This window comes from Rattus norvegicus, chromosome 10 (genome assembly GCF_036323735.1).
Source record: "Rattus norvegicus strain BN/NHsdMcwi chromosome 10, GRCr8, whole genome shotgun sequence".
Taxonomy (NCBI): domain Eukaryota; kingdom Metazoa; phylum Chordata; class Mammalia; order Rodentia; family Muridae; genus Rattus; species Rattus norvegicus.
The window spans coordinates 25,647,569-25,665,443 of record NC_086028.1 but is presented as its reverse complement, the minus strand read 5'-3'; the positions used below and the strand labels follow the sequence as shown (position 1 = coordinate 25,665,443).

General features: G+C 39.0%; 1 protein-coding gene across 3 annotated transcripts in view; it reads left to right on the top strand.

Moving 5' to 3' along the window:
* The first annotated feature begins 54 nt into the window (after positions 1-54).
* Positions 55-17,875, top strand: part of Hmmr (hyaluronan-mediated motility receptor) — a 30,141-nt gene continuing 12,320 nt past the window's right edge. Inside the window, exons 1-10 of one of the 3 annotated variants that reach the window (XM_039085276.2) lie at positions 55-298; positions 2,473-2,571; positions 3,146-3,225; positions 7,015-7,059; positions 8,203-8,391; positions 9,739-9,825; positions 9,915-10,015; positions 16,198-16,272; positions 17,045-17,220; positions 17,628-17,776. In XM_039085276.2, coding sequence (XP_038941204.1) covers positions 253-298; positions 2,473-2,571; positions 3,146-3,225; positions 7,015-7,059; positions 8,203-8,391; positions 9,739-9,825; positions 9,915-10,015; positions 16,198-16,272; positions 17,045-17,220; positions 17,628-17,776 — 1,047 coding nt within the window. In that variant the 5' untranslated portion in view covers positions 55-252. 3 annotated transcript variants of the gene reach the window in all.

The following is a 17,875-nucleotide window of genomic DNA, read 5'->3' as shown; positions in this document are numbered from 1 at the left end:
ATTGGATGGACCTGTTTGCAGCGGCGAACGGGGACAGTCTCTTATTGGGTACCAGCTTAAACTTACAGACCTCCCGATTGGGCAGCAGTAGAAATCTCGTGCGCATGCTCTTTCATCGGTGCAGGATTAGCCAGCTAAATTTAGACTTTCTGATTGGCTGACGCTGGGGACGTTGGGGTAAATTTGAATTCAGGCGAGTTGACAGTTTGCTAGGGCGTTTCGTCGCTGTTGCATCTGGACCCAGGCGCTAGAATGTCCTTCCCTAAGGCGCCCCTGAAAAGATTCAATGACCCTTCGGGTGCGTATGGGTGCGGGAACAGGGTGGGAAGGGGTTTGCGCCCTCGTTCCCCCGTCATCCGGAAGCCAGATTAGGGCTGGGTTGGTGTTTGTATTTTCTCCAAATTCACGCAGTAAACATTGGGCAAGCGCTGTATAGGATGGTGGAGATGCGGTTGTAAGTGAAATGGAATCTTCCCTGCGCTCAGCGAGCCTTCAAGCGCGAAATTCTAAAATAAGCTATCAACGCCATGGACAAACTATAGCTGATTGAAGGGGATTAGGAATTGCCAGGCACTGCGTACCTTTTAAAAAGTTGCCCTCGTTAGAATTTTCTACTTTGACATTACATTCAGATGTAAAAGCACGAAGACTGAGAAATCAGTTCAGCTGCCCAAGGATTCTTTTCTACTCATGAAACAATTCTTAACATTGTTCAGCCTTTTAACGGTAAGGTGCTGGAACTTGGTGTGTACATGGCAGAGTAAATTGAGTGTAGGTGGTGGTAGCATTTAAAAAGTTCGAATAAAGTAATTTTTAATGTTTTCACCTGTAAGAAGTACATGTTCCAGACCTATACAGAAAGCCTCTCAGTGACCCTGCCTGCAAAAATTAATAACAATTGCAAGTAAAAGAAAAATGAGAATGAAATCTGCTCAGTGTTATGAAACTAAATTGACAGAAATGGAGTGGGAACCCAGGCTCCTGTGCTCTCAAGGACTGTGGTGTATAAGCACAATAAGCAGGGCCTTGGGTATGAGGTGATAGCATCCTTTGAACAGGCAGATGAGAAAAGTATCAAAGCTGTACTCTTTATAAATAAGAACATTGAGGAAGTTTCTGACTGTATTTTAAAGCCAGCAAGTTAAGTGATGGAGCTGAACATGAAAGGCCATTATATATCCTCTGAGGCATGTGTGGTTAATAGTCTACATCAGTGGTTTCTAGCAACACTACTCCATTCACAAGGTCAGTGATCAGATTCATCCAGCTCAGGGGCCACACCATTTCCAGGGTATTCAAACAACTTAGGTTCTGCAGAACAGGGTAGACTCTTTTTGTTTTGAGACAAGGTTTCATATAGCTGTCACCTCCCAAGTACTGAAACTTAAGAGACCTGGGCAACACACGTGGCTCAGCTGCTGTTTGGTTTTAAGGAGCAGTAGTTAAGGCTTACAGGATGAAAGATAATAGGTTCAGATATTTAATATTTGTGAGTCCATAGCAGCCTCATCTAATCCAGTAATCTTCATAACCGTTTTTCCCCCTCCCTACCTCAAGGAGACTTAAAGCATCCGGAGAAGAGGAGGGAGTTTAGTGTTTTTTATTCGATGTGTTCTCTATATGTCTACAGTGTCTGGCACAGTATTTTTTGTAGCTTGTCATATGCAGCTTATTTTGAGTCCTCATGTGGCTAATTACAAAGGCCCAGTCCGTTCCCACATCCCAAACAATTTTTTTTTCTATACTGCTAAACACAACTATGAGCTACATACTAGAACAGTAGAAGCAACTCCCAGATTGCAAGCAGTTTTGTCTAATGTGGAAATAGAGTAAATGAATCTTTATGAAAGCTTAAGAAGTTATTGTTGGGAAAGCTAGACGGTGCTATGAGAATTTTCTAGCCTGATTTTTTTGGGGGGGGACCCTGCAAAAGCTAGAAGTAAGTAATGTCCTGATTGAGATCTAAAAGGTAAATGAGAATTGGCTGAACAAAATGGAAAGCAGACTATGGTTTCTATATGGCTGGAAGTCTGGAAGCTTGAAGGTTTTATTTGATGTAATATCAACCTCGTATAGCCCATTAACTTTATTAGCTGATTTGATTGTCTTGAATGAGAACATTTTTATGTCTTAAGAGATTCAAAAACACGTGAGACCTGGATTGTCTTGAATGAGAACATTTTTATGTCTTAAGAGATTCAAAAACACGTGAGACCCTTTCTCAAGATCACCCATTATTATTTAGATATTTATATTACAATTCATGACAGTAACAAAATTACAATATGAAGTTGCAATAAAAATAATTTATGGCTGGGGGGTTACCCCCATGTAAGTAACTTTGCAGAAGGGAAGGTTGAGAATCACTAGTTTAACTTAAGGTTGTAGATTCTTCTTATAAGTATTGCTAATATACTAATAGTAGTGATAAATAACATTCAGTGAAACACTGCTATTTTGTTTTTTCTATAGGTTGTGCTCCATCTCCAGGTGCTTACGATGTTAAAACTTCAGAATCAACTAAAGGACCAGTGTCTTTTCAGAAATCACAAAGATTTAAAAACCAAAGAGGTAATGGGTCCTTAAACAAACAACGGTTAGCTGGCCTTATAAGCTGATACAAGCAGTACTATTGACATTTTAAAATGCTTTAGACGTCCAGAGTTTCGTGGTCCAAAGTATATCCTCATATCCTTATTAGGTATATTTTATGAAAGAACCGTGTACAGAGTGCTAGCTCCAGTTACACTGTATGTAAGAGAGAACGTAAGCCAGGCATTTACAGGTAGTTTTCCTTGTAATGATTTGCTTTTCCTTTCTGTCAGAATGTTGGGACTGTCGGGAAGTGGTTGGGGAGCTAGCTCAGTAGTTAAGAACCCATACTGCTCTCACATTGCTAGCATCAAGTACACATACCCCCAACACACACACACACACACGTGTATTTGTTTTAAAAAATATTTTTTTCTTTTGAAAATAGAGAATATCGGAAAGGTCTATAACAAATAATTGTGCAAGTAATTATTTGAATTGTACAATCCAAAGGAAAACATACCTTATTGTCTGCAGCAAGTTTGGAAATTTTATTATATTTGGTTATAACATGTAAACATCAATAGTGGCCGTGTTGATTTTTTTTTCCCAGAGTCTCAACAAAATCTTAACATTGACAAAGATACGACCTTGCTTGCTTCTGCTAAAAAAGCAAAGACGTTGGTGTCAAAGGTGAGAAATATCTCCATTGGTATATTCTTTCTGTCACTGACTGCATACCTGTACGATACTGTGTTGGATTAAAATGGCTATGTGTGAATCATATTCAGGAGTAAGTTGGGACTTGAGAGTTAGCTCGATTGGAGCACTCATTGCTCCTCAGTAGACCTGGCTTCAGGTCCCAGCACTTGGAACTGTAGTTTAAAAACCTATCTTTAATTAATAAAACGAATGAAAAACAGTTAATGAAATAAGTATCATTAGAACTCTTGCAAGTTTTCCATTCTGCCTATGTTATTAGGGAATCTCTTTGAATGTGCTCCTGGTTTACAATTACAAAGACGTTTCTTCATAGACACAAATCTGATAGTCACCTGTAAGCCTTTGCAAACGTGCCATGCTTTGGTTTGTCTTCACCATCAGAGTTGCGTTTGTTTCTTCGTCTTTCATCTATCTGTTCATTGTTAGCTTTTCTGATTTTTTTTTTGGGTGGGGAAGCGTAAGTATGAGTGAACAAAAGAAAAATTAAAATATCAGTGACTAAAAGGCTGTTACTCAAACCATTGTACAGTAGATTAAATTCTTCTCAACAGAGCTGGCAATGTGGCATGAGCCTTTGATGCTAACACTTGAGTAGCTGAGTCAGGAGGACTTGTCATTGCAGATCTGAAGGCAAGTCTTGGCTACATAGAACTCAAGGCTAGCCTGGGTTGTGCGAGACCCTTTCTCAGAAAATTTAAAAAGAAAAAGAGCAACACAACTCCTAAGGGCTATACAGTGTTGTTTATCCAAGGCCCTACAGTTTGTCATTAGTTCCTAAGAGTGTCACTTTGTTAGGGTTGCAGAGATTAACAAATATTTTCTTATAACCAATATACTGTTGATTTATTTGGCAGTTACTAAGGACTCTTATTCTGTAATATAGAACTATGCCATCTATTGTGGAACTAATATGAATGGCTACTGAGTACTTGAAATGTGACTAGTGCCGACTTAGTATTAGTCAGCTGACACAATATAATCTATGGTCATCTGAGAGGAGGTCACCTCCATAAAATTGGCCTCTGCGATAGGGTATTCTCTTAATTAGTGATTTATGTGAGAGGACTTAGTCCATTGTGAGCCATCCCAGGACTACTGGGCCTGAGTGCTGCTATAAGAAAGCAGGCTAAGTAAGCCATGAGGAGGAGTAAGCCAGTAAGCAGCACCCCTCCATGACCTCTGCATCAGCCTCTGCCTCCAGGTTCCTACCTTGTTTGAGTAGCTACCCTGATTTTCTTCAATGATGAATTGATAGTAAGCAAAATAAACCCCTTCCTCCCCAAATTGCTTCTGGTCATGGTGTTTCTTCACAGCAATGGTAAGCCTAACAGTAATAGAGACACTAGTAGCTCTGGTGTGTGAGCATATGTATATGCATGCGATGCCCATGAAGGCGGGAAGACAGTGTCCAGTACATGGAGCTGGGTAACAGATAATCTGTAATCGTGAGCCGCCAGCATAGATGCTAAGAACCAAACAGGGGTCCTCTAAAAGAGCACTGAGTGTTTTTAACTGCCGAGCCATCTCTCCTGTCCTAGGAACCTATGTTTTTAGTTCTCCATCTTTTTTGTGTGTGGTACTGGGAAACCAGACCAGAACTTATACATGGTAGGCAACTGATTCACCACTAAATCAATCCTGTATTTAGAAAATGTCTATTTTTTTTAAAGAAAACAAGCTAACTATTTTTTATAAAATGTACATAAATATGTTTGACAAAAATTTTTAAAGATTTATTCATTTATTATATATAAGTACACTGTAGCTGTCTTCAGATACACCAGAAGAAGGCATCAGATCTCTTTACAGATGGTTGTAAGCCACCATGTGGTTGCTGGGAATTGAACTCAGGATCTCTGGAAGAGTAGTCGGGTGCCCTTAACCGCTGAGCCATCTCTCCAGCCCAAAATTTTTTAATTTAAACCGAGAAGTAGTGGCACAGGACTTTAATTTTAGCCCTAGGGAGGCAGAGGCAGGCAGATCTCTGAGACCAAGGCCAGCCTGCTATACAGAGTGAGTTCAGAACAGCCAGGGACTATACAGACAAACCCCGGCTTGAACGCCTTCCCTCAAAATGCATTTAATTTGATTTGATATGTGTTAGTAGGTCTGAAACATGAGTACAAATAAGACAACTCAATTGAATTTTTGTACTCGTAAATTTATACTAGTATTAGAAAATTGAAGTACATATTTGGCTTATGTTATTTTTTTATAGCAGTCATGTGTTGTTTTATAGGAATGGATATAAATGACATGACTTGAATTTTTTGGTGAAACAAATTTTAAATTTTTAACTGAATTATAGAACTCACAAACTCTCATAGATACTATATATATGGGTATGCACAGATTTACCAAATGATAGACCTTTTCTAGTAGAAAATGCCATCAGTTCTGAAGTGAATAAAGTTGACTTTTTTTTTAAATATTTATTTATTATGTATACATCATACAGCTTTCTGTCTGCATGTGTGCCTGCAGGCCAGAAGATGATTCCAGATCTCATTATAGATGGTTGTGAGCCACCATGTGGTTGCTGGGAATTGAACTCAGGACCTCTGGAAGAGCAATCCGTGTTCTTAACCACTGAGCCATCTCTCCAGCCAAGCTGACATATTTTTAATGCTGTATAAACTACATTTTCTTTCATTGTGTCAGAAAGGTTTTATACACAAGATTATGTAAAGATTGTCTTATGTAAATAAATCCCATGGGAAAAAAAGATCATAAGTTATGAGGTTACAATTTCTTTACTTTCTTTGAATCTAATTGGGTTGGGGAGTAAACTTTAAAATGATTTTTCTTTAAAAGATTTTTTTTGTTAGGTGGCATAATTATTTCAAATTTGCTGCTGCCTAGTGTTAAAATGGAAACTGAAGTTTTAGTCACAGAACTCCACATATATTGTAATGGAAAAACTATTTTTCTAATGGCCTGAAATTTTGAAAACTGAAATATTTCCAGGTTTTAATAATATTTTAGGGGCTGGAGAGATGGCTCAGTGGTTAAGAGCGCTGGCTGCTCTTTCAGAGGTCCTGAGTTCAATTCCCAGCAACCATATGGTGGCTCACAACCATCTGTAATGGGATCTGATGCCCTCTTCTGGTGAGTCTGAAAACAGCGACAGTGTACTCATATACTTAAAATAAATAAATAAATTCTTTAAAAAAAATTTTTTTAGAGGGAAGTGGTGACACAAACCTTTGATCCCAGCACTTGCAATCAAAGGCAGGCAGATCTCTGTGAATTCAAGGCCAGCCTAGTGTACAGAGTACCAGGACAGCCAGGACAAACCCTGTCTCAAAAAACAACAAAACAAAACAAAAACTAATTTCTGTCTCACAAAAATTGCTTATAAAATATTTCATGACCTTCTACAGTGCTTAAAATAGATACAAAGATGGGTATGTTGGTATGCAGTTTCAATCCCAGCCCTTAAAAGTTAAGATTGTGACTTCGTGGTCAGCAAGTACTGTGTAATGAGGTGTCTCAAAAAGACTAAAAACTCTGGCCTCTGCAGGCACCAGACACATACATGCTCCACAGTCATATAGGCAGGCAAAACACACATACATGTGAATTCTTTTTTAGTTTGGAAAATGACCAGAAATAATTAAATAGCAGATTGGGCTATGATGTTGTGGCATGTAAATTTATAATTGTTCTTTGACTTTTTTTTTTTTTTTTTATTAACTTGAGTATTTCTTATATACATTTCGAGTGTTATTCCCTTGTTCTTTGACTTTTAAACAGAAGGAGTCTCAGAAGAATGATAAAGATGTGAAGAGATTAGAAAAAGAGGTAAGCCTTACTTTCAACTAACAGAAAGAGAATTATATAGACTTGTAGGCTTAGATTCTAGCAATTTGAGCAGTTGTGCGGTGAGGTAAACATGTCATTCTGATCAGAACCTTTAGGAAATGGTTCCTTGGCCTAAGCTCTGGTCTCGTTTACTGTAATGTTGATGTCTTTATTGAGGCTCCATGGCAGTGAGGCCTTTGTGTCTGATGCTTGCACATGCGGAGATTGGCTCATTGTTATGATTGAGTGGCACTACCGAGATCAGGACTTAGTATTTGCATCAGATTTTAGGTTGGTAAGCTATTGCACAGATTTTTTCATGTGTGTTTGGTATACATACTTGTATGTATATGTGTTCACATGTGTGTGGATGTGGAAGCCAGTGTGTTCCACCTTCTCTCCACCTTCAAATATTGAGGCAGGGTTTCTCAGAACCTGAGCTCATCATTTCACCTGGTCTGTCCAGCTAGCTTGCTCCAGAGATCTGTTTCCATCCAATGCACTGGGATTAGAAATGGGCCACAACGCCTTAGTGGCATTTACATGGCTCCTGGAGCTCTAAACTCCCAACTCATGTTTCTGCAGCAGCCCTTGCTTCCTATTGGCAAATGTTAGCTTCTTCATTTTGCTGCTGTTTCTTTAACTAGTAGGAGCAAAGCAACCGATGCCTCACAGCTGCCTGTTAAATTCTGAGGACTCCACTTTCTCAAAATATTTAACACTTCAAGCTATGATTTGTGTAATTAGGACCAGCAAAAACAAGAATTGTTGTAAGTTTTAAGTGACTAAATAGAGCTATCTTATAAGTTTATGGCAATTAAAAATCACTGTATTTTGTTGGTGGTGTTTGTGTGTTTATGTGTGACAGTGTGTGTTTGAGACAGGTTTTCAGTGGCTCCAAGTGGCCTGGTAGACCAGCCAGGCCTGAAAAAACACAGAAGTATCTGCCTGCTTCTGCCTCTCAAATGCTAATCCTGAATTTATAGAGCATATCTTTAAGATGTGCCAAAGTGAAATATGATTATTCAAGTAGCAAGTACAATAAGGATATCTGAACACCATATCAAAATGTAGGTTTGCTTGTTTTGAGGCTTCTGGTACCACTAGGATCAATCATGTGTTTATCTTCTCATTTTCTTCCAGATTCGTGTTCTTTTGCAAGAGCGAGGGACTCAGGACAAACGGATCCAGGACATGGAGTCTGAGTTGGAGAAGACAGAAGCGAAGCTAAATGCAGCAGTCAGAGAGAAAACATCTCTGTCTGCCAGTAATGCTTCACTGGAAAAGCGGCTTACTGAGCTGACCAGAGCCAACGAGCTCCTAAAGTCTAAGGTACTAAACTGTGTGATAGATAACAGCAGAACCGAATGGTTGATAAGCATTTAACTAACGCTCAGGTTGCTGGCAGGTTAAGCTGTGACGCTTGTGAGTGCAGTTGGAGCTGGTTATTCACTGACACTGTCAGTAGAGGAGTTCATGCCCTCACTGGTCCTGATCACACAAAGCAGAGAGATAGTCTGCAATGTAGTAGACAAGGGCAAGCATTAGTCTGGCTGTGACTGTTAACTACTTAAATGTTAGCCCACTTCTGTAGGAGAGTCTTACCTTCTCTTTTTACTTAAAGGGGGATGGGCATAGGTTAAATAAACCCAGCTTTTTGTTTTGATGTCCGATATTTTCTCACCCCTGCTACACCCCAGTAAATAACCATCAAAGAGTATGACAGAATTTACATTTTAAAGTCTCTTTTTTAAAAAAAAATCTTCCCCTGAAAAAGATGTAGTGTCACATAGGAGTAATACTGCACTCAGAAGCTAAAGCAGGAGGGTTTGAGGCCAGCCTACACTACATGGCAACATGTCTCAAAACAACAAAAAAACTTACTCTTTTAAGGGTTTTCAGGGAATGCAGTTGGCAATAATGGAGTGTGTGTGCTCAAAACATAAATTGTGTATGTAAGTAAGCGATGTCCTGATAGGTCCTAAATATAATATACTTCCATTAACCAATGGTAGAAATAGAGGGAAGAGACAAGTCGCTGTCTGATTGAATTCAGGGCCTGTGACAAGCTTTGCTGTGGGAGTACATGCTCACTATGGACACAGTAAAAAGCGTATTAGAGCCCAAGGGGCAGTCTGACCTCGAAGGCCCTGAGTAGGCATCATATCCTACACACTTCAGATGTCCCAGGTAGCTGAGACTAGTCTGGCAAACATAGTTCACAAGTCTTTGTGAGGCTCGCCTTAGACCTTACAAAGGCCTTTCTAGAAATACCAGTGAGCGACCACTTAGACTGTTTCAGTGATAAACCAGAAACGGAAGAAGACAGGAGACGATGGTGCTGGCGCATGGTATGCTCAAAACTCTTCTCTCTGTCACACAGCTAGCAGCTCAAACTCAGAGATCCTCCTGACTCTGCCTTCTAAGAGTTGGGATTGAAGGCGAGGGCAAACATCGCCCAACTCCCTCAGTTGGTATTTAAGTGATTCTTTTTCTTGGATGTTTTGTTTTGGAGACCAGGTCTCATGAAGTCCAAACTGGTCTTGAGTTCTTGATCACCCTTGCCTCTGCCTCTTAAGCACTGAGATCACAGGCGTGTGATACCACACCTGCCTTACGTAATTATATGTATATATGATGTGACAGAATAGATACCCAGTTCTTATATGTTTATTGTAGTTTTCTGAAGATGCTCACCAAAAGAATATGAGAACTCTAAGCCTGGAATTGATGAAACTGAGAAATAAGAGAGAGACAAAGATGAGGGTGAGTGCTTCCTCTGGTGTGTATCTGCCCGTTGACTCTGGGGACCTAAGAATGTCTCATTTCCTAAAATAGTTATCTCTGTTGTGCAGAGCATGATGGCTAAACAGGAAGGCATGGAGCTGAAGCTGCAGGCCACTCAGAAGGACCTCATTGAGTCTAAGGGGAAAATAGTACAGCTGGAGGGAAAACTGTAAGTGGTACAACGAAAAAGATTGTTGACTGTGACAATGTCTTGATCTTCCAGTATTTCACTGCTGTCTCAAACCATAGAAATTAACAGGGTTCTTTCTAATGGTTCAATGTACATACATATTTTTAATGAGAGAATGAAATTAAACATCTGAATCTCTTCATTTCTTTATAGTGAAAACAGCCTAGCTTTTTGAGTTATAAAGTCTGTCCTCACCTTACTGTAGCACACCAACTTCCTGCTCCTGTCTATATTAGAACTCATTGACCAAACATGCCCCGTGACCAACCATTCATATGCTGAGCTTCCCCTGCTTTCCCAGCTTTACTGTCAATGTCTAGTGTGTTGGGGGCCCTGGGTACAATCGCAAACCACCAGGATACAGGGGATGCAGAGCAAAGGCAGAAGCAGCTGCACGCAGTTGCAAGCTTTATTAATCCTTATATAGATATGAATATGCATTACTACAATTTCCATTTTGGCAAGATACCATAAGATCGTTATTCCCACAATATCAGGTACAACTGAGGCAAGTCTAAACAAAGAAATACGACTAAACAAAGGTTTCTTCTCAAAATTTTCACATAAAAAAAATCACCCCTCTTCTTATCAAAGTATTCTCGCCATTACCAAGAGAGCGTGACAACAGCTTCCACAGAAACAGGACACAGCAGAACATAGTTTAAGGCCAAGTGAGAAAAACATTTTCTTCTCAAGGGCGGCATCCCAGCCCCTACTTGCACCTGCCACCAGTCCTTACTTGACCCAGCCTGGGAGCTGCATCGCTATGTCGTAAGAACTAACCAGTGGTCTAGGATAATCAGTTTTTGAATTTTACAATTTTGTGTGATGGTATTTGTCTTTCTGTGCCTCCCTTACTTCATTTGACATACGGAATTCCAGTTCCATCCATGCTGTCACAAACCGCACTGTTTATATCTGCTTACTTTTCCGTCCTGTACCAGTGTACATCTCCTTATCTCTTCGTCTCTTGAATAGATGTCCATGGCTTCTCCTACATGGCTCCTGTGGATAGTGCTGATAGAAACAAACCGTTATTTGTTTTCTTTGCCTATGTACCCACAAATGGAATTTTTGCTCTTATGGTAGTTTATTTTCAGTTTTGTTTTCTTTTACATATATAAATATAATATATATATATATATATATAATCTCCCTACATTCTGTTTTCCATAACTATACCAAATGACTTTCCTATCACCAGTATACCAAGGTTCCTTTTCTTTCCATGCTTACCAGCACTTGTTAACTTCAGTTCTTTTATTTATCTTTGTGTGTGTGAATATTTTGCCTGTATGTATGAATTTGCACCATGTGTATGCCTGGTGCTCATGGTGGTCAGAAAAAGACATTGCATCCCCTGGAACTGTAGCTGTGGATAGTTGTGATCCCCATTTGAATGCTGTGAATTGAGTCCCTCTGTAAGAGAATGAGAACTCTTAGCTGCTAAACAATCTTCAATATTCATTCTCTCTCTCTCTCTCTCTCTCTCTCTCTCTCTCTCTCTCCCTCTCCCTCTCCCTCTCCCTCTCCTTCTCTCTCTCTCTCTCTCTTTCTCTCCCTCTCTCTTTCTCTCTCTCTTTCTCTCTTTCTCGGTGCAGTGATGGGAACAGGGTGCCTACAAGTGTATCTGTGCATCATTTACGGAGAGTTTACACAGAATCCAGAAAGAAATTTTTTGTGACTGGAACTACAAATGTCATTAACCATCATATGCTGCTAGGAACTGAACCTGGATCACCCACAAGAGCAACACATACTCTTTTTTTTTTTTTTCGTTGCTCCCCACAGGAAAGAAATTTTAATAAGTACTTGAAATAGAAGACTTATTTTTAAAAACTAAAAACATACATCAACCTTATCTTTCACAGAACCTAAATAGAACATTTAATAAATAGGCCTTAAAATAGGTTTTATAAAACCTATTTTCTCACTCGTTTTTCTGTTTTTAAGCTTTTTTTTCTCCATCTTTATTAAATTGGGTATTTCTTATTTACATTTTAATTGCTATTCCCTTTCCCGGTTTCCAGGCAAACATCCCCCCTAACTCCTCCCCCTCCCCTTCTATGTGGGTGTTCCCCTCCCCATTCTTTCCCCATTACCACCCTCCCCCTAACAATCACGTTCACTGGGGGTTCAGTCTTGGCAGGACCAAGGGCTTCCCCTTCCACTGGTGCTCTTACTAGGCTATTCATTGCTACCTATGAGGTCAGAGTCCAGGGTCAGTCCATGTATAGTCTTTAGGTAGTAGCTTAGTCCCTGGAAGCTCTGGTTGCTTGGCATTGTTGTACATATGGGGTCTCGAGCCCCTTCAAGCTCTTTCAGTCCTTTCTCTGATTCCTTCAACGGGGGTCCCATTCTCAGTTCAGTGGTTTGCTGCTGGCATTTGCCTATGTATTTGCCATATTCTGGCTGTGTCTCTCAGGAGCGATCTACATCTGGTTCCTGTCAGCCTGCACTTCTTTGCTTCATCCATCTTATCTAGTTTGGTGGCTGCAACACATACTCTTAACCACTGGACTATCTCTGCAGCCCTAGTCCTTTTAATGATCACTCTGTTTTAAGTATATTTTTAATTGAAATAGAATTATATTACTTCCTCTCTTTAGCCCCTCCCAGATACCTTCCTTATAATCCTTCCTATGGACCCACACTTTGAAGTTGATAGTCTTTTTCTTTTATTAGTATTAAACATGAACATGCTGTGTGTGTGTGTGTGTGTGTGTGTGTGTGCGTGTGCGCGCATGTGGGCTTGTGCACACATGCACAAATATAAATTTATATGCACTAATTCTGTTTTAATGACCAGTCTTTGGTGAATTAATACTTTATTTTGTTTTTTATTCCCATTTTTTGAAAAAAAATATGCATTTATATCTATTGCCCATTTTTTAATTAATTAATTTATTAATTTATTTATTTATTTATTTTACTATTGAAAGCTCCTTATATAAGCTAAGTATTTGTCTTATTTAGGGTTTCTATTGATGTGAAGGGATAGCATGACCACAGCAACTCTTATAAAGGAGAACATTTAGTTGGGGCTGGCTTATAGATTCAGAGGCTTATTATTATCATGGCAGGAAGCATGGCAGCCTGCAGGCAGACATGGTGCTAGAGAAGGAGCTGAGAGTTCTACATCTTGATCCACAGGCAGCAGAAGGAGACTGTGTACCACACTAGGCCTAATTTAAGCTTATAGGACCTGAAATCCTACCTCCACAGGGACAACGCTTCTTCCAACAAGGCCACACCTAATAGTGCTGCTCCCTGTGGGCCAAGTATTCAAACACATAGTCTCTGAGGGCCATTACTACTCAAACCACCACAGTATCAAAACTTATTAGAGGTAGACTTCGCGAGTATCTTCTCCAATTCTGTTAAGTGGTCTCATCATTCAGTTACTTCCTTTGCCGTCTAGAATGTTGATGTCGTTACATTTATCTAGTTTTGCTTTTGCTTTTGCCTTTTCTGCTCTAAGGATTTATGCACACAAAAACACACTTGCAAGTTCCAGTGTCCTGAAGCATTACCCCTGAGTGTGTGCTAGTAGTTTTAAGTGTTAAATACATAGTTCATTTTGAGTTGACTTTGGAAGTTGATGGGTGAAAGTGTCCTAAACCTCATTTTTCTGCCTGAGGATTCATTGTTCCCAGCATGGTTTATGAGGATTCTCCTGTCCCCAGTGCTTGTGCTATGGGTGTGTCTGTTGCTCTCTTGGCTCTAAGCTTTTAATATAACAATATTGATTTTTGCCATCTATAAATATGGAGAATTATATCTCTTAAAATTTGTATATCGATATTTTATTGCTGTTTTTTAACAAAATCTTAATTGTTCAGTTTTACTCAGGAACTTGTATGCGGGGGTGAAAGCTTGCTAACTCAGAGAGACAGAGAAAGCACCCATCACTCAGCTGATCTTCTTCCTCAAGGAAATTCTCCTTCTCCACACCATAGCAAAAAAAACCCCCTCACTTCTATTTCCTGTGTGTGTCTATCCATCCTCCTGACTTCCTCTTCTCTATGTTTTTTCCTGTGTTCATGCCCTGTTACCTGGTTGCTTGCCCTTAGCCTGTGGTTGACTTTATTTAATCCTATTTACAGTAAGCAGAAAGCTCTTAGATTAAAGCCTCGTGCTAGGGTTAAGCCACATCACAACTAGAAACAGTAAACAACACAGTCTCAGGGTTTACAGTGTGATCAAATTTATAATTTTTACTGTAGAAAATGGATCGCCTCTTGTTTGTGGTTGTGAATGGCACATGACCCATACAAGGTGTTGAACCTGTTATCAGTTGGTCATGCTGTTGGAAGGCTGTGGAACGTTATGGGGCAGAGCTGGAGGAAGTAGGCCTGTGAGGATGGGTCTTTGGAAACTTTTAAACAAAAAATTTCAAGGGATCAATGAAACGAGCCAGATAGAATGCTGCAGCATTCTGAGGTGGTGACTGGAGCATCAGGAGGTCAAAGTGAATTATGGCTACCAAGTAAGCTTTGTTTAGTCTCCATTTTGTTCATTTCTGCTCTGACTTTTATTCTCCTTTTAATAAACCTGCAGCAAGTTGTTAACCCTTTTGTGTTTTGTGTAAACCCCAAAGTTACTACTTTGTTCATTGCCTTTACTTGACCCCTTAAATGCCAGTTAAATCCTAATCATTCTCAAACAGAGTGAATGTGTTTACCTTTCACTACTTTAATGTATCTTTAGTTTTAATAAGCAGGGAAGATCTTAAAGTCTTTCTTCTAGCATCATTATACTGAAATAGTTGTCTAAAACTACCTCAAACTGAAACCCAGGAAGATAGGATTCATGTCCAATTATTACTTTGTAAAAAAAAATTACTGAGCTAAAAGTTTCATACAACATAGTACAATGTAGAGATCATATGTTTATAGTTTGATAACATCATAGCCATATACACTTGTGAAAACATTTTCACCCCTGGGAATGCTGTTTCTGTAGCCTTGTATCTTTACTATTATATACTTATCTACTATAAGATATTACTATAGTATCTCTAGTAAGCATATAGGAGTGGGAGTCTCAAATCAGAATCATATTTACTGAACATAAGCGCTGGGAGATGTTCATTGAACAAAGTATCTGCTGGACAATCCAGAGGACCCAAATTTAGATCCCCAGTTCACACATAGAGTACTGGGCCCAGGGGGATGTGTCTATAACCTCAGTACTGGTGAGCAGAGACAAGTAGATGTTGGCTGCCTATTGGACCACCAGTGTAGCCAAAACAATGAGCTCTACATTGAGAAACACTGTCTCTAAAAATAAGGTCAAATGCAACAGAAGAGGCCACCTGATGTTGGCTTCTAGCCTCCATAAGCACGCATGGTTGTGTGTCCATGCATACATAAACATACCACACACACCACTTACACACCACATGTACACAGAGCTGTGCTGCTTTACAACTCTGCACGAAAGTATTGTCTGTAGAATTGTTCTGTGTTCATACTGTTTGATACTGCTCATCTCTTTTCTCCTTTCTAATGGCGCAACATGCTAATCTGTCATTTGTCTTTGTTCTTCCTGTTTGAAACAAGGTCCTGGGTCTCAAGTAGCCCAGGATGTCTTCATAGTCTAGATCCTCCTCCTTCAACCTCCAATGTTGCTAGGATTTATAGACCTGTGCCATACAACCTGGCAATAATTTGTTACTTTAATTTCTTTTTAATGTTAAGTACTGTTATGTGTATTTATAGACCTTACATATCTTCTATTATGAAGTGTCTATTTAAGTGTTATTCATTCCTCAAACTAGGTCATCTGGAAGAGCAGAAACCATATAAGTAACTGAATATCATACTGCCTTGAACAAAAGCCTTCTGGTGCATAAAATGTGCTTTAGGGAAGGAAACTCAGAAGGTTGCAAAATAAGATGATTTCTGATTTATAGAGAGGTTCTTGTCACAGCTCTTTTAACAGATCATGTTTGGAAAATTTATTAATGTAAAACATCTAATCTCCTGTGTCGATCTAAGCTGCTAATCTGAAAAAACTCACATGAAATCGAAAGAATTTGGCCTCTAGAGTTATTTTACCTGACAAAATAATACTTAACATCTATTAAGTACTATGCATGGTTATTAAATAAGTGAGCCATATGTATTTACTTTTTCCTCTTTTCTTTGTTTTTTCAGTGTTTCAATAGAGAAAGAAAAGATCGATGAAAAATCTGAAACAGAAAAACTCTTAGAATACATAGAAGAAATTAGGTAATATCAATAGTAGCTTTAAAATTAACTTCCATGCTGAAGAGATGGCTCAGCAGTTCAGAGCACTGGCAGCCTTTCCAGAAGATCCATTTCATTTCCCAGCACCCACGGGGTGGCTCACAACCATCTGTAAATGTAACTCCAGTCCCCAGAGGAATCTATCTGATGCCATCTTTTGGCCTCTGTGGCCACTGCATACACAAACACACATACACGTAGGCAAACACTCACACATATTGAATAAATAAATAATTGAAATTAAAATTAATAATAAAGTTCATTAATAAATAAAATGAACTTCACTGGTTTGGGGTTTGACTTTGTTGGTAGGGCACTTGCCTGGCATATGGGAAGCCCTAGAATCAGTATCAGTTTGTCTTGTTTTGTTTTGTTTTTAAAGATTTATTTACTTATTATATATAAGTACACTGTAGCTGTCTTCAGACACACCAGAAGAGGGCATCAGATCTCATTATAAATGGTTGTGAGCCACCATGTGGTTGCTGGGATTTGAACTCAGCACCTCTGGAAGAGCAGTCAGTGCTTTTAACCTCTGAGCCATCTCTCCAGGCCCAGTATCAGTTTTTTGGTGGGTTTTTTTGTTTTTTTGTTTGTTTGTTTGTTTTGTTTTGTTTTGTTTGTTTTTTGTGGGTTTTTTTGTTTTTTGGGTTTTTTTGCTTTTGGCTCATAAAAAACAAAAGCATCTTATTTTGTTGAACATGTTTTTCCAGTATCTTAAGAGAACTTTATTTCAAAATATCTTTTAATATAGCTGTGCATCTGATCAAGTGGAAAAATACAAACTAGATATTGCCCAGTTAGAAGAAGATTTGAAAGAGAAGGATCGTGAGATTTTATGCCTTAAGCAATCTCTTGAGGAAAAGGTTTCCTTTTCTAAGCAAATAGAAGACCTGACTGTTAAATGTCAGCTGCTTGAAGCAGAAAGAGGTACTGTGCTATTTCTATCGCTTTGCTCTGTGAAGACTTAGATATGCTACTTATAAAAATGAAGCTGTATGAACACGACATTTTCATAATTATATGAATAACAATAAAAACCCACGTGCTATATTTGAAAAGTTTTATGACAGTATAGGGATTTCTATTCATTTCAACACACTGTTTTCTTTGATTGAAAACAGTTGTATTAGTTGATGACTTCTCTGAGTGACATTTGTAATTGGTACAAACTCAAAGCTAACTATCTGTGTCGGGAATGTGATAAGGCAATGACTATAATCGTCCCCCTCTTTGGAAATGCTTTATCTGTATAGAATGCCAGAGTGACAGGATATTACAGGAAGTGATCCCTCAACAGTAGTTAGTGGTGGATGTTTCCTGCTTTCCTCTTACAGATGATCTCCTCAGCAAGGACAGAGAAAGGGCTGAAAGCCTCAGTGCTGAGATGCAGGTTCTAACAGAGAAGCTGCTTCTAGAAAGGCAAGAATATGAAAAGCTGCAACAAAATGAATTGCAAAGCCAGTCACTTCTGCAGCAAGAAAAGGTAGCTGACTACATTTATTTCTGTTTCTTTAAAAAAAAAAAAACAAAAAAACCAAAAAACAACTATGTTTTATATCATAATTGTTTGTGTCAGAAAACC